We start from the raw sequence: 24,806 nt of genomic DNA on the forward strand, positions 1-24,806 counted from the left end.
GATCAGGGTTGCTCCTCCAAGAGCCCTGAGGCCGCCCCAACTTAACTCACCTTCTTGCAGAGCTGGGGGCCAGGCCCAGTTTACAGACAGTGTGGTTGGGTGGAAGGGTGAGGTGGCCTCTGAAGGGGCTTCCCTCACCCTCTGGAGGTAAGAAACAGATCTTGACTCTGGAGGTAGGGCTCAGACACAAGACCAAATTGAGGACTAGCTAAAACAGGGACAGAGCAGAAGCATCTTTCCATTGGACATGCCCACCAGTGTGCCATGTCAGTTTGCCATCACCATGGCAACACTCAGGCGCTACTGCCCTTTTCCATGGCAAAGACCCGATGACCCAGAAATAACCACCATTTCCCTAGAAATTTCTGCATAAACCAGCCCTTAATCTGCATGCAATTAAAAGTAGGTATAAATATGGTACAGAACTGCCCTGAGCTGCTATTCTCTGCCTGGGGAGAAGCCCTGCTCTGCACGAGCAGTCATGGAGCTGTAGTACTGCCCCTCCAATAAAGCTGTTTCTCCTGCCTCCAGCTTGCCCTTGAATTCTTTGCTGGGTGAAGCCAAGAGCCCTTGCAGGTTAAGCCCCAATCTGGGGCTTGCCTATCGTGTGTCACTCCCAGCCCCCTCCCTGGAGGTCCTGAGGGCAGAGCTGGACCTCCCTGCCACAGAGGCCCTGTGGTCACCCCGGGCCTGGCTGGAGCTGCTCACAGCTTCCCTGGCACCTGGCCGGTAAGATGCAGACCAGCCTCCTGCAGAGCTGTCACCACACAAACAGACCCACAGTGGGGAGAGCACCTTTATTGTCAGATATAATAATAACGCTACAGGCTGGTGGTCCTGCCCGCCTCTGACCACCCCTCCATGAAGACAGAGACTGCCTCTCCAGACCTGCCTCAAGGACCAGAAGAAGATCCCAGGGCTCAGAGGGACCAGGCCACAGCCCAACAGGAGTACCAAGAGCACTGGAGACAGTCACTCCTGCTGTGAAGACAGAGTGCCCCAGGGTGGCGCCAGCACCTTCAATTCTCTGAGTTTGCTGCCGTGGCTGTGTCCCAGGTCCCAGCCCAGCAAGAGAGGAGCACCAGGGCTGAGCTGATCACGGAGACCCTGGCCCCAGAGGCCTTGAGGGCTCCAATCAGAGCTCTTCTGGGCTGCTAGGGACCTGGTGCCTGCCGTGGAGCCTGCCAGGCCCCCAACTCTGGAAGGTGGGAGGCAGGAGCATCTCTTCCCAGCAGGCCTGGGACTCTGTTTCCCTCTCTGCAGCTTGCAAAGGGGACACTGGGCTTGCTGTGTCATGCAAAAGTAGCAAACCTATAGAGTCCACTGAGAGACAAACTTGTGGGGCAGAGGCTGCAAGTCCCACCTCTGATAGACATGCCCATGAAATGCTGCCTCCCCTGGCTCAGGGATGGGACGGACCCAGAGAGAGCAGGTGGGCTCAGCAAGACTGGGAGGCAGTGGCCAGGGATGCCTATCTGGTTTGGTGGACACTTGCACCCCCAATGCTTCTCTCTCAAGGTCCTCAAGTCCGTATGGCTGGTAGTGACTTATTCAGGGTCTCCCTGGCCTCTGAGAGCTGCAGTCCAGGCTGCTTCCCCAGCCAGTGGGGAAGGGGGTTGAGGAAGGGAAGCCCCAGGCCCTGCAGGACCCTGCCTACCCCCTCAGGCTGGCTGGCCCAGCCTCCCCGCAGCCCTGCCTGCCTTAAGGAACCGTTCTGGCCCTGCGCCCTCCCTGTCTGAGTTTTCTCTCGAAGAGGGGAAGCTGGCAGGGTCGAGAGAACATGGCTTCAGGAACTGAGGGGCCTGGGTTCAAATCCCGCCCCTGCCACCCGTGATCTGGTGGCCAAGAGAGGGTTATTTCTACCGTCTGAGCCTCGGTCCCCTTGTGAAGTGGGGATAATAAGCTTACCTCCTAAGGGTTAAATAATGAGACAATGTAACGAAAGTTCCCTGGATGGGGCCAGTTACAGCAGGGACTCAATAAATGATGGGTATTAGGATTATTCTCATTCCCAGCACCCAGCCCACCCAGACCCCGTCTCCAGCTGGGAGTGGGGGTAGGGGAGGGGACAGGCCAGAGAAGGGCTCTGATGAGGGTGTTGGCCCCTCCAGACCCTGCCCCTGGAGACATTATCTGTCCCCAAAGCCCCCCCATGTCCTCACAATCATCCATGCCTGGAGCCCAGTTCCCCTGGGGGCATCTTTAGGAAACAGTGGCGGCTCAGGCCTCTGGGGCTGGGTCTCTAGCCAGGACAGGGTGTCCTGGAGCAGTGGGCTCTCACTTCCTGCTGCTGGCCTGGTCCACGCTCTTCTGTCCAGGGTCGGGCCCAAGCAGGGCAGCAAGGACCCCATCGGGTTGGGCGCCACCCCTCTTCATCTTGAGGTTGGCTCTCAGGGCAGCATCCTGGCCAGAACCTCCCTCTGGGGAGGCCAGGGGATCTGGAAGGAGAGCAGGAGGGTGGACTCGAGGTAGAGCCTTAGGAACACCTGGGGGCACATTTGATCATGATATGTGGCCACGGAGAGATGCTCTTGCCCAGCGTGGAGAAGCAAGGCAGCAGCAGGCTTTCAGCCCCTTATGCATTCATTCATTCATGGATCCATGCATCCATCTATTCATTCACTCATTCACCCATCCACCTGTCCATTGACCCATTCATCCGTGTATCCACCCATTCATCCATTCACCCATTCATCGATCCACTCAGTCACTCATTTATCTATGCATCTATCCATTCATTCACTCATTTACCTGCCCGTCCATCCATCCATCCACCCATCCATCCACTCACTTATCCACCCACCCACCTATCCACTCATTGATTCATCTATGCATCTATCCATCCATCCATCCATCCATCCATCCATCCATCCATCCATCCATCCATCCACTCAGTCATTCATTTATCTATGCATCTATCCATTCATTCACTCATTTACCCATCCATCTATCATCCATCCATCCATCCATTCACTCACTTATTCACCCACCTACCTGTCCACTCACCCATCCATCCACCCATTCATTCATTCATCCATGCATCTATTCATTCACTCATTTACCCACCCACCTGCCCACTCATCCATCCACTCATTTATCCACCCACCTGTTCACTCATCCATCATCCACCCATCCATCCATTCACTCATTCACCCACCCACCTGTCCACTCATCCATCCATCCATCCATCCATCCATTTATCCATCTATCCATCCACCCATTCATTTATTCATCCATGCATCTACCCATCCACTCACTCATCCACCTATCCACCTCTCCGTTCAACCATTCATTCATTCATTCATCTATCTATGCATCCACCCGTGCATACATTCATCCAGGCAACCAGCCATTCGTTCACTCACTCACTCACCCACCCACCTGTCCATTCACCTATTCATTCATCCATTCATTTTCCAGCAAATGCTGATGGGCCTCTACTTCAGGCCCTGCAGAGGTATCATTCACTGTTCTGCATAAGGGACTCCCAGAGGGTCACAGAAACCCCAGCATGGAATGGAAGGCTCCCCTATGTCACCATAGGGACAAAGAGGAGGGTTCAGAGAAGGCTTCACAGAGGCCGAGATCTTTGAGCAGGTCCCGAAGTGGCAGTCAGTGTTCACCAGGCAGAGGCATGGCCCGAGCAAAGGCATGGAGGTGGGAGGGGCCTCAACATGGCTGGGCAGGGCTCTGCCCACCATGGCTATACTAGGGAGGGGCTGGGAAACTGGGCTGATGCACTTGGAAGTCTGTCAAGGGCAGCAGGGAGCCACTGAGGGTCCTTGAGCAGGGGAGGGGCAGGGTCAGACTAGGGGTAAGGGAGGGAGACCAGAGACCCTAGGCAGCAGCCATGAGGGCAGCAGGGAGGGAGAGGAAGGAGGGGAGAGAGATTCCCAGCCCGCTGATCCTGGTCACTGCTCACCGTGGATCCCAATCATGTGCTCCAGGATGAGGACTCGCTCTGCCAGGATCTTCAGGGCCTCTCTCAGCTGCTGCACCCCCTCGCCCTGGCAGGGAGGAAACAGCCAGGGTCAGGGCCGGCCATGAGGAGGGGGTCAGGGCCATCCGGATACAGTGACAGTGTATGTGTCCTCAAAGCCCCCCACCACTGCCTCTTCCCACCCGACACCCTCACCACTGCAAATAACCATAGACTGAACATCATCAACTATGTGCCAGACAGGGCTTCAAACCCTGTTCACAGACAAAGAGCTTGAAACACAGAGAGGGCAGGCAACCTCCCTATGGCCACACAGCCTGGCAAAGCGGCCGATCCAGACTGCAGATCCACGCCTGTCAGCCTCCAGCCTGAGCTTTTCCTTCCACCATAGCTGCCTGTCGGCTTCCCCCACATGCCCTGAAAATACCCTAACCAGGACAGAGCACCTATCCCAGGGCCCGAAGGTAGGAGGTTCTTTGCTTGTTTCCTTCCTTGAATGCCCAAGAGCTCGCCACCAAACAGCAGGCAAGGGGCAGGGTAGGTGTGGCCACGCCAGGCAAGAAAGACAGCAGAGAAAGCCACCATTTCAAAGTGCAGGCAGGCAGGCTGGCGTGATGGCGGAGTCTGTATTTCAAGGGCCCGGTCTGCACACAGGCAGAGGACCTTGTGCACAGAGACACCTGAGTCAGCCAAGACAGGGTGCTGACTTATTGAGAAGGCAGGTGTCGAGGCCACTCTGAAAAGTGACGATGAGGAGACAAAGCCACTGTCCCCATCCTGCCCAGCCCTGGGAGTTGGCAGCAGAACGGGTGCCTTTTGCTGGTGTAACATGACAGATCTGTCTTATGTTCAGATTAATTTAGCTTAAAATGAAACAAAAGGAAACCAAAAAGCATCCTACTGGGTTATAGGAGAAAGGTCTGCCCACCAGGGGACCAAAGGCAATGGGAAGTTGAGCCAATTACAGGGTCTGGGACAGGGATGTCAGAGTCGTGTCCCCAACTCAGAGAAGGAGCAGGGGAGACCAATGGACCTGGCTGAGCCTCATGTTCCTAAGCCACAGGTGGTTGGTTTTTTTGTTTTTGTTTTTTGGGGTTTTTTTAGGTTTTAGAGACAAGGTCTTGCTTTGTCACCCAGACTGGAGTACAGTGGCACGATTATAGTTCACTGCAGCCTCAACCTCCTGGGCTCAAGCAATCCTCCTGCCTCAGCCTCCCAAGTAGCTGGGACTACAAGCACACACTACCACGCCTGTCTCATTACTCTTTTTTTTTTTTTTTTTTTTTAAGAAATGGGGTCTCGCTAGGTTTCCCAGGCTGGTCTTGATCTCATGGGCTCAAGCGATTCTCCTACCTCAGCCTCCCAAAGTGCTGGGATTACAGGCCAGGCAGGTTGCTGTTATGAAATGGAGGGGGTCACAGTCACCTCTCAGAGTACTGCTGTGAGTGACCAGTGTATCAGGCTCATGCCTCAGCCCCTCTCACTGCCTCCTGCACCCCTCACAGCTGCCTTGATTCCAGCCTCTTCCCTTTCTCTGGTCTTGCAAGGACTTCCTGAAGGTCCCCTGGACCCGCCCTGGCCCTTCCAGCTGTTTTGCCCACCCAGCTTTGACACACTCAGGGGAAACCCCGCTCAGGCACTTTCGCTTTTAGCTTTCAAGGCCTCCCCTGCCGACCCCATCTCAGTGGCACCCCCACGCAACAACCTTCTCATTCTCTGGCAATCACTGCTGTCCTCAGCTGTGTCCCTCACTGGGCTGTGAACTTCTCAGGGCAGGGACCCTGTACACCTGGTGGCCCAGCACCTAGCTCAGGGCCAGCTGAGGGGAGGAGTTTGACTTTGGACCTCAGATGAGCCCTTCATCGCCTTCATCCACTACCCCAGCTTCAGCCTCCCCTCCTCCTCCCAGAAGCCGCAGGTCCCCACAGCCAAGCCCGTGCCCTGGCTGCCCCCTCCCACTGGCCCCAGCCTCCGCTTGCTCCAATCTTCTCTCCTCAGATTCCCAGTTTGCAAGTCCCTCTTCCTCCATCCATCCTCTACCACATCCAGCAGCCCTGTCCCCTTCAGTCCCCCAGCACCTTTGACCTTGTGAGCACGCCCATGCCGAGATGCCATTCACGGGAGAACCCGGTCCGTTGAGAGGGACTCTGCAGCCTGACGCCTCCTCCAGGGAGACTGTCTTTCCTACAAGTTTGCAACTCCTCTCCCTGTCCCGGGAAGCCCCCCAAGGGCCAATCACCCCCTCTGTGGCATCCCCACCCAGCCACCTTCTCACTCTCTTGCAATCACTGCTGTACTCAGCTGAGTTCCCCACGGGGCTGTGAACTTCTCAGGGCAGGGGCCCTGTACACCTGGTGGCCCAGCACCCAGCTCGGGGCCGGCTGACGGTCAGCGCAGATCTGTGGGGCACCTGCCCTCCCGTGACAGTGCTCACAGCCAAGGAGGCGGGAGGGAACGTGAAGGGCAGGCATGGTTACCTCTGCAGTGGCGGCTTTCTCTCCTTCTTCCCCCTTCACGCCAGGTTCACCCTAAGAAGCAAGTCACACAGTCAACACTGGAACGGGAGGTGGGGGCACCTCTCCACCCTCTCCAGTTCCCTGGGGGCCTGCGGGGAGTCAGGGGCAGGCTGGGCAGGCAGGGCCTGGGGAACGGGTGCTGGGCCCAGGGGACTCCTGCCCTGGGGTGAGCACAGCAGGGGAGGCCACGGCTCCGGAGCACAGCCTGCTCAGCCTGGCATGGCAGGGAAGTGTCCAGGGTTGGCTGTAAGTGCTTCATTCTGCTTCTGGGGCAGAAGAGACTCAGGCTAGGAAGCCGGCAAGTTCATGCCTGGGCCCTTCCAGGATTGAGTAGCCTGCCTGGAAGGGCTGCTGTCTGTCTCCAACACAAGGCCAGTAATACCAGATTCAAAGTCACATATTTTATTGTATTTTATTTATTTATTTGAGATGGAGTTTCACTCTTGTCACCCAGGCTGGGGTGCAGTGGTGTGATCTCGGCTCACTGCAATCTCTGCCTCCTGAGTTCAAGCGATTCTCCTGCCTCAGCCTCCTGAGTAGCTGAGATTACAGGCATGCACCACCATGCCTGGCTAATTTTTGTATTTGTAGTAGAGACGGGGTTTCACCATGTTGGCCAGGCTCATCTCGAACTCCTGACTTCGGGTGATCTGCCTGCCTTGGCCTCCCAAAGTGCTGGGATTATAGGCGTGAGCCACCGCACCCGGCCAATTTTTTGAGACAGGGTCTTGCTCTGTTGCCCAGGCTGGAGTATAGTGACGCGATCGTGGCTCACTGCAGCCTCTACCTCCTGGGTTCAAGTGATCCTCCAACCTCAGCCTCCTGAGTAACTAGGACTATGGGCACACACCACCACAACCCAGCTAATTTTTTAATATTTTTATAGAGATGGGGGGGTCTCACTATGTTGTCCAGGCTGGCCTTGAACTCCTGGCCTCAAAATGATCCTCCTGCCTTGGCCTCCCAAAGCACTGGGGTTACAGGTATGAGCCACCACCATGCCCAGCTCACAGTAACATGTAAATGTCCAGCTACTACTGTGTGGCCTTGAGTGGGTCACTCTACTTCTTGGTGCCTCAGTTTTCCCAACTGTAAAATGGGATCAGTAATAGTATCTATCTCATCTGTTGTTAGGAGGATTAAGTTAATCAATAGGGACAATGAGCTTAGATTAGAGCCTGGCACCTAGAAGTGCCATCATTGTGTCTCCTGTGTTGTGTTTGGTCACTAGACAAGCACGGGAGGAGGCATGGCTTGGGAGCTTGACACTCCCTGGTTCAAATTCAGGCTCCACCACTGCCTCGCTGTGTGGCTTTGGGCAAGTTACTTAACCTCTCTGAGCCTTAGTGGCCAGTTTTGGCAAACGGGGATAATAAAGCATGGTCTCTTGGGGTCGCTGTGAAGCTTACATGCGCTGTGGGGGAAGAGAGCACCTCCACTGTGGCCAGCACATAGTAGGTGCTCAGCAAAGCTCCACTCCTCCTCCCCACCCCACACCCCTACAGTGAGGCTTGGGCATCAAGGAAGCGCCTGACTCCTTGGCCCTAGAGGCAGGAGTCTATACTCATAATTTTTTTTTTTTTTTTTTTGAGATGGAGTCTCACTCTGTCACCCAGGCTGCAGTGCAGTGGCGTGATCCTGGCTCACTGCAACCTCTGCCTCCGGGTTCAAGCAATTCTTCTGTCTCAGCCTTCAGAGTGGCTGGGACTGCAGGTGCGTACCACCACACTCAGCTAATTTTTGTATTTTTAGTAGAGACAGGGTTTCACCATGTTGGTCAGGCTGGGAGACTCATAAGTTCTTGTTTCCAAGAAAGTCGATTAAAGGAAGGCTGTCTAAGCCTATTTCTGGGAGGTTCAGAGAAAAGAAGGGACTTCCCAGGTCACACGGCATGTTAACCCGTGGCCCCAGGCCACACAGCACATGAATGAAAGGCCAGGGTCACACAGTGCATTAATCCAGGGCTGCAGGTGCTCAGGACTGTCAGCCCACTCTCTGGAGGTCGCTTCCCTCCTCACCCCGCAGCAGGAGGCGATTTGAGTCCTTTCTCAGTCCCTCCCTGTTGCCTGAGCTCCAGCAGGGCCACCCAGGGCTGAACCCCCCACCAACCCCCACCACCCAGTGCCCTGGGCTTGCATCAGAGCCTCTGCCTGGGAGTGGCCCAGGCCCATCTGCACAGCCCACACTTACGGACGGCCCCACTGTGCCTCGCTCTCCAGCCAGGCCCTGCAGAAAACCAAAGGAAGCGTGTGAGGCCTGTCCGTCCTGGCCAAGTCTCCAGTGCCCTCTGGCCACCCCCCTCCCCGCCCACTGTGCTCTGAGTCTGCAGAAGAGGAAGGGAGAGGAGGATGGCCCGGCCGGCACGGGAAGGGCAGACTCAAAGGCCTCCAGTCCTGGAGCCACCCGGAGCCGGTATTGACTAGGGACCCCAGCTGAGCCCTCAGTCTTCTCACCTGCAAAATGGGCCAATGCCACGTACGGCTGTCAGGCAGAGAAGGGGAGCAGGTGGTCCGGTGTATGGAGAGAACTAGTGATACTAACAGCGATGGCCAGGTTCCCACTTGTGCTGATGTCAGCCCAGACGGCTCCCGGGAGCCCCAGGCCCGTGTCCAGCTGTCCCCTGACATCGCCACCCAGCTGACCATGAGGTGCCCACTCCCCCTCTCTCCAAAGGGAACTCCTGGTGCCCCCCACCCCGAAGCCTCCCCTTCTCAGGAAATGCCTCCCTGGTCCTCCCAGCTGCTCCTGACAGACACCAGGGAGTGAACCTACAGCCTTCCCTGCCCTTCTCACCAGACTTATTCCATTGGCCAGACATGCAGAGTCTACTTTCTATTTTTACATATTTAATTAATTAATTTATTTTTTTTAATGAGACAGGGTCTTGCTCTGTCACCCAGGCTGGAGGGCAGTGGTGCCATGAGAGCTCACTGCAGCCTCCAACTCCTGGGCTCAAGCCATCCTCCCATCTCAGCCTCCCAAGTAGCTGGGACTACAGGCGCACGCCACCACACCAGGCTAATTTTTAAATTTTTTATAGAGATGGGGTCTTGCTATGTTGCCCAGGCTGGTCTCAAACTCCTGGGCTCAAGCGATCCTCCCACCTTGGCCTCCCAAAGTGCTGGGATTACAGGCGTCAGCCATCTCACCTGGCCCCTCAGAGGAGCTTTTTAAAGATGTAAATAAGATCATGGAATCACCCTCCCTGAAACTCAATAATTCCATCCACTGTAACAAAAGCCCACACCTGGGACCCGTAGATAAGGCCCTGCCCACCGTGCCTCATCCGACACCACACACTCCATTGCTCACTACCTGCCAGCCTTTTCCCTGCCTCAGGGCCTTTGTACCTGCTCCTCCTGACTTCTGACACAGCTGCAGAGGCAGGGCGAACCTGGGGTTCGGGGCTGAGTCAGGCTTGGGGTGCCGCCTCCCCATGGGCAATTCTCGGGGCAAGGTGAGGGGCTGAGGCAGAGATTCTGTGACCTGGCCCAACTCTGCCTACACCCTCTGTACAAGCTCAGGCAGCATCTGGTCTCTCTGGGACTCAGTTAGCTCATCTGTGAACTGGGAGTGATGCTAACACCTCCCTGGCATAACAGGAGGAGGATATACTCAGCGAAGAGTCACTGCTGCTAATAAAATGAAAATCTCGGCCGGGCGCGGTGGCTCACACCTGTAATCCCAGCACTGTGGGAGGCTGAGGCGGGTGGATCACTTGAGGTCGGATGTTTGAGACCAGCCTGGGCAACATGGTGAAATCCCATCTCTACTAAAAATACAAAAATTAGCTGGGCGTGGTGGCATGCGCCTGTGGTCCCAGCTAATCCGGAGGCTGAGGCAGGAGAATCACTTGAATCCAGGAGGTGGAGGTTGCATGAGCTGAGATGGCGCCACTGCACTCCAGCCTGGGTGACAGAGAGAGACTCCATCTCAAAAATAAATTTAAAAATAAATAAAACAAAATAAAATAAAATCTCACTGGCCAGGCCGACTGGCTCCTTCCTGAGTGACTCTTGCTGGTATAAAGGTGCTTCTTCTCCCCTAGGGAGACAAGGCCACCTGCCACCCGCCACCCGCCGCCTCCCACACCCTACCTAAAATGGCAAAGTCCTTACCTGGGATCCAGGTGTTCCTGGGGGTCCTGGGGGACCTCGAGGCCCAGGGGGACCTGTGGGCAGAGTCACAGATGGTCACCTGGGGCCAGAGAGGGGGCGCCCCCAGCCTCCCACCCCAGCACCTGTTCTTGATCTGTCTCCATGGGAAGCAAAGGAGGGTTTGGGAATGAATGGTGTGGGGAGGAGGGAGGCACACCCCCTCTCAACGAGGTCTCCATCCTCGGAGCCCAGGGCCCTCTCCACTGGCTGCCCACAGCTCCCACACCTCCTCCTCCCAGGGCCTCGTCCACGACGCAGCCCCAATCCCGAGACCCGGCAGGCGAGGGAGGAAGTCCGTCCAGACCAGTCACACGCCCCAGCCAGTTGGTCCCCTGGTACGTCTCTCCGGTCTGTCCCCCCTCAGGACCTGGGACCCATCCCTCTTGCTGGGGTTACTACAACAGCCTCCTGATCATCGACTCTTCCTATGGCCCCCAAGAGTACACTCTCAAAAATCCAAGCCCAGTTACATCCCTTTCAGGGCTCCTGAAGTCCTCAGCCCGGCCCCTTCCCACCCTCCCTGCCCCAGCCAGACACCCTCCTGGCATCTCTGCTAAAGCTGTCCTTCCTCCTGGAGCCTCCCTATTCCTCCACTCTCCCAGCAAACCCTTTCCTACTGGTTTTCCTACCAGTCTGACACAGAGCATCACCTCTTCCAGGAAGCCTTCCCAGCTTTCCACTGCTTCTCCAGGCAAATCCCTTATGTAAACCAGCCACCGCCCATGGCCACTGAGGTTTACACGTCTGTCTCCCCCATGGGATGTGGAGTACCCAGAGGGCCGGGCTGGGTCTCATGTGTGTGCCCAGCTCAGGGAGGGAGATTCATGACTAATCTCCAGCCTGCTAGGAAGAGCAAGGTCTTGGTCTCTCATGACCCCGCACGGGCCCAGGGAGGGTCTCTCATGATCCCTCCCTGTGGTGCAGGGAGCCGCATGTTGGGCTGTCCAGCATGGCCTGGCTCCCAGGTTTGGAGAGGGCATGTGAGGACAGGCACTCCAGGGGACAAATGTCAGGAGTCTGTCCAGTTCTCCAGAGACCTGGCATGTCACCTGAAGGCCCCCAGGTACCCTCTGAGCTTACTCCCTCTCCCCCTAGAGCATCTGCTGAAATGTCATGTTTTGACGGCGCCTCCCCGCCATGCCCCAGCTTCTCCCTTGTAGCTCCCTCAGATCCTGTCGAAGTCACAATTTATGATGATATTCCTGTCCTCCACCAGAATGAGAGTTTCATGATGATGTTTGTTTTGATTATTCAGGAGTTCCGGGAACCTAGATCACTGTCTGGCACATGTAGTGGCAGATGTTCAATGAATGTTTGTGAGACGCACAGAGAAATGAATGAATGAATGAATAAACAAATGAATGAATGAATGAATGAATGAATGGACAAATGAATGAATTAATGAACGAATGAATGAATAAGTGAATGAATAAATGAATGAATGAATCAATGAATAAACAAATGAATGAATGAATGAATGACTCCCTTCCCGGGCAGAAAGGGGCAAGGCAGTCAGCCCTGCATTCCTCCCCCAGTGAGGAATGTGGATGATGGAAGGTCAGGCCAGGACTGACAGCCAGGTCCCAGCCCCTTTGAACCCCTTGGTTTCTGCCTCAAAGGTAGGGACTTCCTGCCACCTCTGTCCTGACCCCATCCCCCACTGATGTGTGTCCCACTCTGGCCCATGCAAGGGCAGCCTCATGCAGGCATCTTATTCCAGCAGAATCACGTGGGTTTCATGCATCCAGTCCCCCAGGGGCACTGCCACTAGGAAACGAGGGGCTTCATTTCCTGCCACACAGCGGGTGGGACAGACCCAGTCCCCAGCATTGCCCAGAGCCATGGACCGCCAGCCGACCTCCAGCTCCCCTCAAGGCCCCATGGCTCAGGCCAGCCCTGGGGGGATGGAGTCCTCAATGCAGGCCAGCCCACCATTCACTTACCTGGTGGACCAGGGGGACCCCGGGGTCCTGGGACACCTGCCAGCACTGTGTCCACGATGGCAGAGGCCAGCCTTGAGTCTCCATCTGTGGGAAGAGCGGAGCGGCCAGGGGTCTGGTGGGGCAGACCTGGCAGTGCTGGGAGGCTGGTCTTGGGCACTGAGCCCTGAGCCAGGCCACACGAAGCCCAGGGGGGCTCCTCCCATCACCCTGGGGCCTGCTGCAGACACTGTTGCCCCCACTGCTCAGAGGAGCACGGAGAGGCCCAGACAAAGAGCAGGGAAAGCCAGGTCATTCAGCTTCATATAAAACACAAATACCTTCTAGAACATTCCAGGCTCTTCAGACTCTGGGTCTGCCCTGCTCACTTCTCCAATGCCCCAGGCTGGCATCTTCTTCCAGGCTCCACCCCACAGGCCCATCCTGCTGCACCCAACTGGCTCACTCCTCCAGGAAGCCCTCCATGCCCACCCCTCTGAGCTGTGCCTGGGGAGTCTGATTACATCATGGCGACCACGCTGCCTGGAGCAGGGGTGGAGTCTGTTTAACAACCCATCTCCCGTGGCCCTCCAGGATGAGCCCCTCACCTGATTCACCCTGGCCCATCCCGAACCAGACCCAGGGCCCCAGGGCAATGCCATCACCTTCCTCATAAAACCCTTCCCCAGGCTGGGCACAGTGGCTCACACCTGTAATCCCAGCACTTTGGGAGGCTGAGGAGGGAGGATCACTTGAGGCCAGGAGTTCAAGACCAGCCTGGCCAACACAGTGAGACCGCATCTCCAGACCAGCCTGGGCAACATTGTGAGACCCCATCTCCACTCAAAAAAAAAAAAAAATTAGTTAGATGTGGCGATGCATCCCTGGGGTCCTAGCTACTCAGGAGGCTGAGGTGGGAGGATCCCTTGAGCCCAGGAGTGAGAGGCTGCAGTGAGCTATGATGGCGCCACTGCATTCCAGCCTGGGCAACAGACCCTATGTCAAAAAAAATTAAAATAAAAATCTTCCCCAGTTGCCGGGACACTTAACCAGAAATGATGCTCCTCTCAGGGCTCACGGACTCCTCTGCCTGGCCTCCCACTACCTCATGGTCCCTTAGGCCCAGAGTCCTGGTCCCGTCCACTCTCTGCACCTCCTTGTCCCCACCTCCCAAGGTAGAAGTGGACATTTCTGTGTGTTCAGAGGCTCTCTTGGACTGGCCGGTGCCCCCGAGGGCCGGAGTTTGTTTTGCACATTGCTGTGTCCCCAGTGGCTAAAATCCTGTGCCTTGCACATAGTAGGTGCTCACTAAACACCTGCTGAATGACCTGCAGTGAGGGCGGGTGAGGAACAAGTACAATAAGGGATAACCTTGGTGGGGTGGGGTAGCCAGGTAGGGAATCTGGGCCAAGTCAGCCAGCAGAGTGACCTTTGGGGCTCAGGACCCCAAAGGCAGGGAGCTGGGCACTGAGGCAGAGACAGGCCACTTTGGGGCCAAAAGCAGGGCTCGGGGCTAGCCCTGGGTCCACTTGAGGATGCTTAGCCCCAGGACCAAGCCTTGCTCCCAAGCTGTTGCCTGTCATCATCACTGGCAGGCCCTGGACACTGCATGGAGGGCTTCCTGGAGGAGGCCTGCAGGAGTGAGCCAGTTGGGTGCAGCAGGATGGGCATGTGGTGGGGTCCACTTCCCGGGATCCTTTAAGGAAGGCTGATCCCTCCCAGAACACAGTGTGGCTCAGCCCTCCCTTGGCCCCCCAGGGGCATTACTCACTGTCTTTTTCTGTAGGCGGCTGCAGGGAGTAGAGGGCGCCCTGGGGGCTGTTTGGTGAGGGGCCTGGGTTGCCTGCTGGGCCGGGTGGTCCTGGGGGGCCGGGGCGCCCCATCTCTCCAGGAAGCCCACGGGGCCCTGGAGGCCCCAGGAGCCCTGCAATGAGGAAAAGAACAGTCACTGTGGCAGCCGGAGCCTGGCGGGTGGCTGCAACTTACAAATGGGGAAACTGAGGCCTTGAAAGAAACAGGGTTGGTCAGGGGCCCACAGGCAGTCAGTGGTGACCTCCGATCCACAGTCTTCCTTGGGGGTGTCCTGGGGTGTAAATGAAATGGGCTTCCCTTCCCAGCCCAGTCCAGAGGGGACACTTAGTGGCAGCTGGGGAGGGTGAGGGGGGCAGGGACGGTGAAATCAGCAAAGGCTCTGGCCAGAGGCCCATTGGTCCCTCCCAGGGACTTCAGCCCTGTGGCAGGGACACCAAGTATAAGCCACCATCTTGGGCTGGCCCTGTACCTGCTGAACTAGGGGTCCTTCCCCCGCAGGACCCAGGAGGAGTTGAGAGGGTGGTCTCTGGAGGTGTTTAAATGGCCGAGAACTGCTCCTGGCCCCTGACAGCCTCGATGTTCATGCCTGTACCCGAAGCCCCTGAAGACCCCGTTTTGGCCAGGTGTTGTGGCTCACCCCTGTAATCCCAGCACTTTGGGAGGCTGAGGCAGGCAGGTCACCTGAGGTCAGGAGTTCAAGACCAGCCTGGCCAACATGGTGAAACCCTGTCTCTACTAAAAATACAAAAATTAGCCGGGCATGGTGGCGGGCACCTGTAATCCTAGTTACTCAGTAGGCTGAGGCAGGACAGTTGCTTGAACCTGGGAGGTGGAGGTGTCAGTGAGCTGAGATTGCGCCACCGTGCTCCAGTCTGGGCGACACAGCACAAGACTCCGTCTCAAAAAAAAAAAAAAAAGCCAGGTGCGGTGGTGGCTCACGCCTGTAATCCCAGCACTTTGGGAGACCAAGGTGGGTGGATCATCTGAGGTCAGGAGTTCGAGACCAGCCTGACCAACATGGTGAAATCCTGTCTCTACTGAAAATACAAAATTAGCCAGGTGTGGTGGCGCATGCCTGTAATCCCAGCTACTCGGGAGGCTGAGGCAGGAGAATTGCTTGAACCTGGGAGGCGGAGGTGGCAATGAGCCGAGATGGCATCACTGCACTCCAGCCTGGACAACAGAGCGAGACTCCCTCTCAAAAAATTAAAAAAAAAAGACCCCGTTTTTCTGGTACCCAGCAAGATCAGGGCTGTGGGTGCATGGGACACCTCGCCTGTTCCAGTAGAGAAGAAAGCCCAGCCCCTTCCGCAGGTTGACAACATCACATATGTGGGGGGTTTTCTTACCAGGAGGCCCCGCTGGACCCTTCTCTCCTGTCTGGCCTCGGTCACCTTTAGACCCGGGGGGACCTGCAGGCCCTGGTGGTCCTGTCTGCCCCGGGGGCCCTGGGGAGAGAAGGAGACAGGGCATCAGAATATGGTGGACCCCCAGCCTCCAGTGGCTCCAGGCTTGGCCCCCTGGGCTGTCAGCCTACGTTCCCCCAGGAGCCCTGCCTACCTGGGACTCCCTAAACAGGCAAAGGCACTCACATCACCTTGGAGCTGGTTATTACAACTTACAAACCAGCTTTGCACTTACGAACATCTATGATTCTAAGAACTGCTTTCGTTCCCATTTTCAATGTGGGGAAACTGAGGCTCAGGAAGGTTGGTCCCTTGCCCAAGCTCACACAGCCAGGCTGCAGATGAAGTTGCTTAGCTCCAGGTCCCTCTCTCACACCCTGCTGTCTCTCTGCTTAGGGTCAAAAACCGGGCTTGTGGCAAAGTGCTCCCCAATAGGTGGCCTCCGAGGAGGCCCCAGGAGGTCCTGAAGGATGATGGATCTTCCCAGCTACAGATCTCTAAGCCCCAAGGGTGGACAAGGAGATGGAGAGGTGAGGCTTGCTGTGTGGCCAGGGGACAGCCTTTTCTCCCTCTGGCCCAGAGAGGATGCTGAAAAATGTTTGCTCAGCACCTTGGGAGGCTGAGGCAGGAAGATCACTTGAGCCCAGGAGTTTGAGACCAGCCTGGGCCACATAGTGAGACCCCATCTCTACAAAAGATACAAAAGTTAACCGGGCATAGTGGTGCACGCCTGTGGCCCCAGCTACTGGGGAGGTTGAGGTGGGAGGATGGCTTGAGCCCAGGAGGTCTGGGCTGCAGTGAGCTATAATCACACTACTGCATTCCAGCTTGGCTTACAGAGCGAGACCGTCTCAGAAAAAAAAAAAAAAGTTTGCTGATCTGATGAAGGGACCTGCGCTGAGTCTTAGGGCCCTTTGCACTCTGCCTGCATGGGACTGTGGTATGGTGGGGAGGGCCTGGCTAGAGGCTGCTGGCCTCGGAAGAGCCCCACATGCGCTCTGGAATCCAGGTTGGCTGCAGGTGTCACCATGTGTAGAGTGTGTGCCCCACCTGGTGGCCATTCTTGAAACTGCATTTTCCCCTGGTTGGAAAGGTCTTGCCAGGCATGCGCTTTCGCGGGCCTGGGTCCCCGGTGGGATGGGAAGCCTTTCCTCCTCCATCCCCCAAGAAAGATTTGAAGAATGTGGGCATGAGGTAACGCTCTGGGGGTGAGACCTTAGGGACAGCGGCTCGAGGGGTAGGCCAGGGGGCCAGAGTGAGAGAGGTCCCCCTTCCCGTAGCAGACCTGAGCTCGGCCCTCCTCCCGCAGCCTTCAGTCCCTTTCCAAGCATGCAGGATACCCTACTCTCCTTCCCCCGCCCTGGGACTGGCCACTGGAGGCCACCTGTGTCATGCATCTCTCCTCCCTGCTCTGCCCCTGCTCCCCAACCCAGCATCAGAATAGACACTCAGAACAGAGGGCAGAGGGAGAGCGCCCCCTCCAAAGGGCTCTAAGGGCAGAGAATCATGGAGGTAAAATGCCCCCAGCTTGCTGGCTTGCTGGGTGACCCCAGGGGTGTCACTTAACTTCTCTGAGCCTCAGGTGTCTCCCCTGTAACCTCAAGGCTTCCAAGCTTTGTGTGAAGATTAAGAGTGATATCTGTAGGCTGGGTGCGCTAGCTCACACCTGTAATTCCACGCTTTGGAGGCTGAGGCGGGTGGATCACTTGAGGTCAGGAGTTCGAGGCCAGCCTGGCCGACATGGTGAAACCCCATCTCTACTAAAAATACAAAAATTAGGCTGCGTGTGCTGGCTCACACCTGTAATCCCAGCACTTTGGGAGGCCAAGGAGGGCAGATCATTTGAGGTCAGGAGTTCAAGACCAGCCTGGCCAACATGACAAAACCCCTTCTGTATTAAAAATGCAAAAAGTAGCGGGGCTTGATGGTGCGTGCCTGTAATCCCAGTTATTAGGGAGGCTGAGGCAGGGGAATCCCTTGAGCCCGGGAGGCAGAGGTTGCAGTGAGCCGAGATCGCGACACTGCACTCCAGCCTGAGTGATAGAGTGAGACTCCATGTCAAAAAAAAAAAAATTATATCTGTATTTGAAATATTTTCATATCTGATATGAAAATATTTAATAACTGGCACAGTGCAGATCCTGACCACTCATGGTAGACCCCAGCCTTCAACCCCTGGATTCAGCCTTATAGACAGGTGTTGTTTGCTAAATGTCCTCCAGGATAAAGCCCCACCTCAGTGTCTGGCAACCAGCAGGGCTTCATCGATTGCAACTATGATTATTACAATTGTGATTAAAGCAGAGGTAATTACAGCCCCAGGCGGCAGAGCCCAGACCAGTAGGTAGAATCTGCAGAGGGAAAATTCTTCCCCTTAACTTTAAAATGTGGCCAGGGCCAAGCATGGTGGCTCACACCTGTAAATCCCAGCACTTTGGGAAGCCGAGGCACGAGGATTGCTTAAGGCCAGGAGTTTGAGACCAGCCTGGCAACACAGTGAGACCTCCTCTCTACTGAAAATTAAAAAAAAAAAAAAAAGCCAAGTGTGGTGGTGTGCACTCATAGTCCCAACTACTTGGGAGGCTGAGGCAGGAGGATCACCTGAGCCTCAGAGATGAAGGCTGCAGTGAACTATGATCATACTACTGTGCTCCAGCCTCAGTGACAGAGCAATACATTGTCTCAAAATAAAATAATAAAATAAAATAAAATTGTAAAAGTGTGGCAGGAAGGCAGGGGGGCAGATGTCCTCCAATTCCAGCCAGAGAGTTCAGAGAGCAAACCCCAGAAAGAGGTGGGAAGCAGTAAGTTCCTGCTCCCTGGCCAGGCAGAATGCTGCAAAATTGAACCCAGCAAGGCTGGGCTGGGGGCCACAAGTGCAGAAGCCAAGGAGCAGGGCAGATATTGAAGACAGTAGCTGAGCTGTAAGACAATAGGGAATGGTGGGGACTGCGGCAAACTGCGCAGCCTGGACTGGACCTACAGTGGCAACCCAGTAGCTGGTTGTTTCCATGAGGGACTGCCAGCCCTGATGGCCAATTCTCTCATTTTTATTTTTATAATTTTTTGTAGAGACGGGGTCTCACTATGTTGCCCAGGCTGGTCTTGAGCTCCTGGATTCATGCAATCCTCCCACGTCAGCCTTCCAAAGTGCTGGGATTATAGGTGTGAGCCACTGCACCTGCCCAAGATCATCTATTTTTTTGAGACAGGGTTTCACCCCTGTCTTCCAGGCTGGATTGCAGTGGCATGATCTTGGCTCACTACAGCCTCCACCTCCCCAGCTCAAGCAATTCTCATGCCTCAGCCTTAGGAGTAGCTGGGATTAATCATGCTGGGCTAATTTTTGTATTTTCAGTAGAAACGGGGGTTTTACCATGTTGCCCAGGTTGGTCTCGAACTCCTGACCTCAAATGATCCACCTGCCTTGACCTTCCAAAGTGCTAGTATTACAAGCGTGAGTGAGCCACTATGCTCGGCCAGATGGTCTACTTTTTTTTTTTTTTTTTTTAAACGGAATTTTGCTCTTGTCCCCCAGGCTGGAGTGCAGTGGCGTGATCTCGGCTCACTGCAACCTCCGTCTTCTGGGTTCAAGCGATTCTCCTGCCTCAGCCTCCTGAGTAGCTGGGATTACAGGCACCTGCCTCCACGCCTGGCTAATTTTTGTATTTTTAGTAGAGACAGGGTTTCACCATGTTGGCCAGGCTGGTCTCGAACTCCTGACCTCAAATGATCCACCCTTCTCGGCCTCCCAAAGTGTTGGGATTACAGGCATGAGCCACTGCACCTGACCAGATCGTCTACTTCTTAAGAGAAACTAGAAATCCTGGCTTTTAGGTGAAATACCCATTTTCAACTGTTAGCTTAATTTTTCAAAATGCCACATGGCATGTTGGAACTAGAGTGTCTAGTGTGTGGCCTCTCTAGGGAGGCCCTGGGAGGCCGTGCCCAAGGTCCCTTCGGCTGCCCCAGCCTGTCCTCTCTGCAGCCCTCACTCACCGGCTGGGCCTGTGGGCCTTCTCTGTCGTGGCACAGGGTGAGCAAGAGGGATGGCGTCAGGGAGGAAGTCCTCATTCCAGGTCGGCAGAGTGCTCTCGGGGGCCGGCAGGTCGTTGTCCGGGCTAGAGGGCCGTTCTGCTGCTTCTAGCAGGAGGACCTGGGCCAAAGGAGATAGAGAGTCAGGTCCCAGTTGGGCCTGACACATAGGGACATGCGTGACACGCAGGGACATGCATGTGCACCCCATGAGACCTGCAGCTGTCCACGCTGCGTGTGCCCCGTCACGCTCCTTAGTGGGAGAACCTCACTCGTGGCCCAGGTTCCCTCCATCCCAGCCCTCTCCTCCTTCTGACATCAGGAAAGTCTTTCTGGACCCTCAGGTTCAAGGAGTGCCCTTCAGACACTGTCAAAGTCCCTGTGCTGGCTGGGAGTGGTGGCTCATGCCTGTAATCCCAGCACTTTAAGAGGCTGAGGCTGGAGGATCACTTGAGGCCAGGAGTTTGAGACCAGCCTGGGCAACACAGTGAGACCCCCATCTCTACAAAAAATAAAGAAAATTAGCCAGGTGTGGTGGCACACGCCTGCAGTCCCAGTTACTCAGGAGGCTGAGCCCAGGAGTTCAAGGCTACAGTGAGTTATGATTGTGCCACTGTGCTCCAGCCTGGGTGACAGATCAAGACCACATCTACAAAAAGAGAGAGAGAGAGAAAAAAAGCACACACACACACACACACACACACACACACACACACACACACACACACAGAAAAGGAAGGGAAGAAAGGGAGGGAGGAGAGTGAAAGGGTGGGTATAAATAGGCCCCTTGTGGCACATGACCTTTAGAAGACTTTCCAGAAAAACAAAAGTGGCCACGATTGCTTGGGACCAGCCTGCAATGCGGCCCCATCTGTCCCTCCTTGAGGGAGGCAGGAGTCAAAGGTGGCTGAGACCCAGATCCCGGGACCGGGAGACTTTCTCCTTCCTTTAAAGACTTGAGAGCCAGGACTCAGAGGCCCCGTGAGTCTCTGCTGCCCCCGAAGAGGCCAGCAGGGGGCGCTGTGTGCCAGAAATAGGCTCAGGGTGGGCGGAGATCCCTGCTGGGAACCTGGGTGGGTTCTGCACAGGCAGATGGTCTCCCTGAGTAGCTCCCTCACCAGTTCTGCAGTGCCCCTGGGCCTGGGGGACAGTCCTGGGATCCCTGGGGACAAAGTGGCCTGCTCTGGGCTCCTCCCCAGCAGGGGCGTCTCCAGGGTGCACTTAGCGGCTGCTCAGGGCTCTGACCCTGCACCCAGGGTTCTGGCTGGGCCCCCTGGACTCAGGCCCTGCTGTGGGCTGCAGAACGGGCTCCCCCTCCACCCCTCTATGGGACACAGTCCTCCGATGGCCTGGATGCCCGGCCCAGGGCCCCTTAATCCCCCAGAGCCAATTCTTTCAGCTCCTCCCCTTTCTGGTCCTTAGAAGGGTCCATGAAACTGGGAGGGTCACTGCGGCAACATCACAAATGAGGTGGAGACAGAGGCTCAGAGACTGCAAGTGACTTGCCTGAGATCACCCAGCAAATGGGCGGTGAGGCCAGGGCCCCAAGTGGTGCCTCATCCACCAAACCACAGTTTATCCTCCCAACAGTTCTGTCTCAACCCCGGCTGAGCTTCGTGGAGGCACAGAGAGCGGGGACAGCTGGCTCAGATCACATGGCAGTGAAGGGTGGACCCGTTCTCCTGAATCTCCAGGAGGAGAGAAGGGTTCCGATTCCTGCCCCAGCCACTGGCACCCCTGGAGAAGCTGACGGGCCACAGCCAAGTTTAGGGGCTCTGGAGAGGAGCAAGAAGACGGTGGCTGTCAGGTCACGTGATGGAAGGGGCCTGGGATGGCCAGCACAGGGGATTTGTAGGAGCGTCAGGCCCTGGTGCTCCTGGGGCTGGGGGCAGGAGGTGGGGTGAAGGTTGGAGTGTGTCTCCCCTTTCAGGCCTGGCTGCTGGGAATAGTAGAAATGCCCCCAGTCGAACAAGGGCACGGGAGAGGGGCAGGCTTGGGACTGAAGGTGATAAGTTGAGGGGGGGTGGGTCGCAGTATCCCGAGGGGACCTCAGATGGCCATATTTAACAGGGGGTGGTCCCAAGGGCTGGGAAGTGGAGGTAGAGGACCATGAGAGGAGGCAGGGATGGTGCGGGGAGGCTAGGGCGGAGGAGGAGGGAGCAGGGTGGAGCCTGGAGAGATCTGGGGAGGGGTCCCGCCTTGGCCTCCTACAGGCAACCTCTAGCGTTCCCCATTCTGGGCAAAGCTCTGGCTTCCCCCGAAGTGACCTGCCAGCCAGTACAAAAGGCCTAGCTCTCTCCTTCATGGGGCACCTCCCACCGGGACACCCCTGCCCACAGAGCCTGCAGACCTGGGCAGAGGGGCCCTGGTTGGAATCTGCCCCTGCCAGCGTCTCAGCCCTCCTGGCCTGGCTGTGTCTGACCTGGAGAAACTGATCCCATTTCTTTCCAGGCATGAACTCACCCGGGTGGGCAGCCGTGGGCGTGGGGCCAAGAAAACCAGGCTACGGCCTTCGGGGGCAGTGGCCCTGATGATGTCATTGTGGCCTGGCAGACTAGCCGGGACACTGCCCTCTGCACCAGAGACTGCTGGGACTCTGAGGCTTCTGTGACTCTCGTGTACTGTTTGTGGTCCATGAGGTCAGAGAGTAAAGCCCGGGGCAGGAGAGGGGAGGGCAAGCAGGAATCTTCCCCGGTACCCTGCTGGCCTTCTGCCTGCCAGCCTGTCCCAGGAACAGAGGGTAGCAGAAATCCTGGACCAGCTTCTAGGTCTGCACCAGTGGGAGAGCAGATGGAGCGGACTCTGTGGGTTGCCTGGCCCCCAATGCCCCTTCTTCTCTTGCCCCAGAACTCCCTCTTGTGACTCTGTACATGTGACCCAGGAAAGGAATCAGGACCAGCCTGAGCCAGGCAGAGCCATCCGTTTCTGTTTGGCCAGGTACTCAGTTTCCCAGCTCTCTTGCAACCAGGAGGTGGTCACATTGCCCCAGCACAGGCTCATGAAACATAAGGAGTCTGTTTGGGTGCTTCACCTCACCCTCCACTTCCTGCCTTTACATACAAGGTAAGGATGTGATGCCTGGAGCTGCAGCAGCCACTTTATAATCATGAGGCATCAACCAGCTCACTAAGAAGTCAGCAAAGAGCCTGGCTTCCTTGGACACCAAACCAATCCCGAGACCACCTCTGCTCCTGGACTTCTTGTGGAATAAACAATAAATGTCCTTATGGAATAAGCTACCATTGGCCAGGTTTCTCTCATTTGCCTCCTTCCCAACATACCAAAGCAGACTTCTTGTCTAAGGGAGCAGAAGCCCCAGTGTCCAGGCTCTGGGTTGCTGCTGTTTTATGCAAGCCATCTGATTTCTGCTTCCCTGTCTGGGATCTGCCTGCCTGGCTCCTGTCCTGGCTCTGCCTTCACCCTGCTAGGATCCCAGCCTCTGCCCTGGCTGACCCCTAGCCTCTGATCTGAGCTGAAAACCCAGCTCCGTGTCCTGGCTCCTGCAGACTCGCCTGACCTCGGCATGGCCTCTGGTGCTGCTGGGCTGTCTTGGCAACTAGCCCAGCTGGTGTTCCCTTCCCCTCTCCAGGCCGCTGCCTCTCAGGGCCCTCTGATCTGGGCCATCAAAGCTGCCAGTGGGGCCAGGCACAGTGGCTCATGCCTGTAGTCCCAACACTGGGAGGCCAAGGCGAGCAGATCACTTGAGGTCAGGAGTTTGAGACCAGCCTGGCCAACATAGGGAAACCCCGTCTCTACTAAAAATACAAAAATTAGACGGATGTGGTGGATCACACCTGTAATCCCAACTACTCAGGAGGCTGAGGCGGGAGAATCACTTGAACCTGTCCCAGGAGGCAGAGGTTGCAGTGAGCTGAGATCACGCCACCACACTGAGATAGCACGAGACCTTGTCTAAAAAAACCTCCTAGAGGCCCTCTCAACATACGTGGGCATGGAGTGGGCAGGTGGGCGGCCAGAAGGTGCTCCAGACAAGACGGGGGAGCTAAGATAGGAGTCTCCCAGCCCCTACTTAGAAATGCAGACAACTGTCAAAAGGAGGGGGGCTGCAGAGCTACCCCATCTCTGCACACTCCAGGCCCAAGCTACCAACCCCAGCTCCCCACTCGAGAGCTGCCTGAGCTTCCCCACTCTGGACCAGCCTCAAAACGAAGTGACTCCAATTTCCATTTTCCAGGCCATCCGACTGAGATCCAGAGGGAAGGGCTGGCCAAGATGGAGTGGAGGAAGGGTGGGAATCTTGGCCTGGGCTCCTCCCACGCACTGCTGTCCCTCCCTCCAGCTCTCGAGGCACACAGAGAGGACACAGTCCTCTCACTCAGGGTCACAGGACAAAGCTCTGCCCCGGGCCTGCTGCTGGAGGCCATGGAGCTGGGGCCCTTGGTGGAGAGGGTGTCAGGGCCGGGAAGACCACAGGGAGGAATTGCTCATGATGGGAGGATGTGGGCCAGGTGGGTGGGGGACAGCTGGCAATGTGGCCATCCTACCCTAGAGCTGCGACTTTTAACACCCACAATACTGGGCTGAGGCCAGGGCTGCTGCTCTGTGCCAAACCACACAGAGGCTTCTGGTATTAGGAAAATGTCCATCAGGCTGGGCATGGCTCAGGGACCCCGCCTTTTCTAAAATCTCAGGTGCCAGAAGCTCACCGGCTCAACATCTTCCCCTATACTCATTCTAGGGGGTCCTGGCCCCGGCTCAGCCCATGTGGAAACATTTGCTCCCTGGAGCCCTCCACTCCTGCCCCACAAGAGCTAAGACTCCAAGGAGAGCAGCTGGGTCTCTCCCATCCCAGGCCTGTGCCCAGGAGCCTGGGCTGCTGGGAGACCCTGCCCGCCCATGGAAGGGCTGGAGGACAAGGGAAGCCGCGAATGCATGCCGTGGGGCTCCCCATCATTGCTCTGCACAGATGTCTCCCGCACACGTGTGTTCGTATCTGTAAGGCGGGAACAGTGACGTGGCTGGCGTGGGTGACAGCACTAATCCTTGACTCCTGGTCAGCA

General features: G+C 56.4%; 1 protein-coding gene across 2 annotated transcripts in view; it reads right to left on the minus strand.

Annotated features, from left to right (window-relative positions):
* Window positions 1–783: 783 nt before the first annotated feature.
* The window catches only part of COL26A1 (collagen type XXVI alpha 1 chain), a 194,705-nt gene continuing 170,682 nt past the window's right edge, over window positions 784–24,806 (minus strand). For both annotated transcript variants that reach the window (XM_031013509.3, XM_055392953.2), the window contains exons 5-13: window positions 19,750–19,906; window positions 15,694–15,792; window positions 14,304–14,456; window positions 12,557–12,640; window positions 10,575–10,627; window positions 8,647–8,682; window positions 6,418–6,468; window positions 3,923–4,007; window positions 784–2,438 (exon numbers count right to left, since the gene is read on the minus strand). In XM_031013509.3, the coding sequence (XP_030869369.1) occupies window positions 2,278–2,438; window positions 3,923–4,007; window positions 6,418–6,468; window positions 8,647–8,682; window positions 10,575–10,627; window positions 12,557–12,640; window positions 14,304–14,456; window positions 15,694–15,792; window positions 19,750–19,906 (879 nt within the window). In that variant the 3' untranslated portion in view covers window positions 784–2,277. The remainder of the gene's footprint in view (window positions 2,439–3,922; window positions 4,008–6,417; window positions 6,469–8,646; window positions 8,683–10,574; window positions 10,628–12,556; window positions 12,641–14,303; window positions 14,457–15,693; window positions 15,793–19,749; window positions 19,907–24,806) is intronic.

This window comes from Gorilla gorilla, chromosome 6, assembly GCF_029281585.2.
Source record: "Gorilla gorilla gorilla isolate KB3781 chromosome 6, NHGRI_mGorGor1-v2.1_pri, whole genome shotgun sequence".
NCBI classification, from domain to species: domain Eukaryota; kingdom Metazoa; phylum Chordata; class Mammalia; order Primates; family Hominidae; genus Gorilla; species Gorilla gorilla.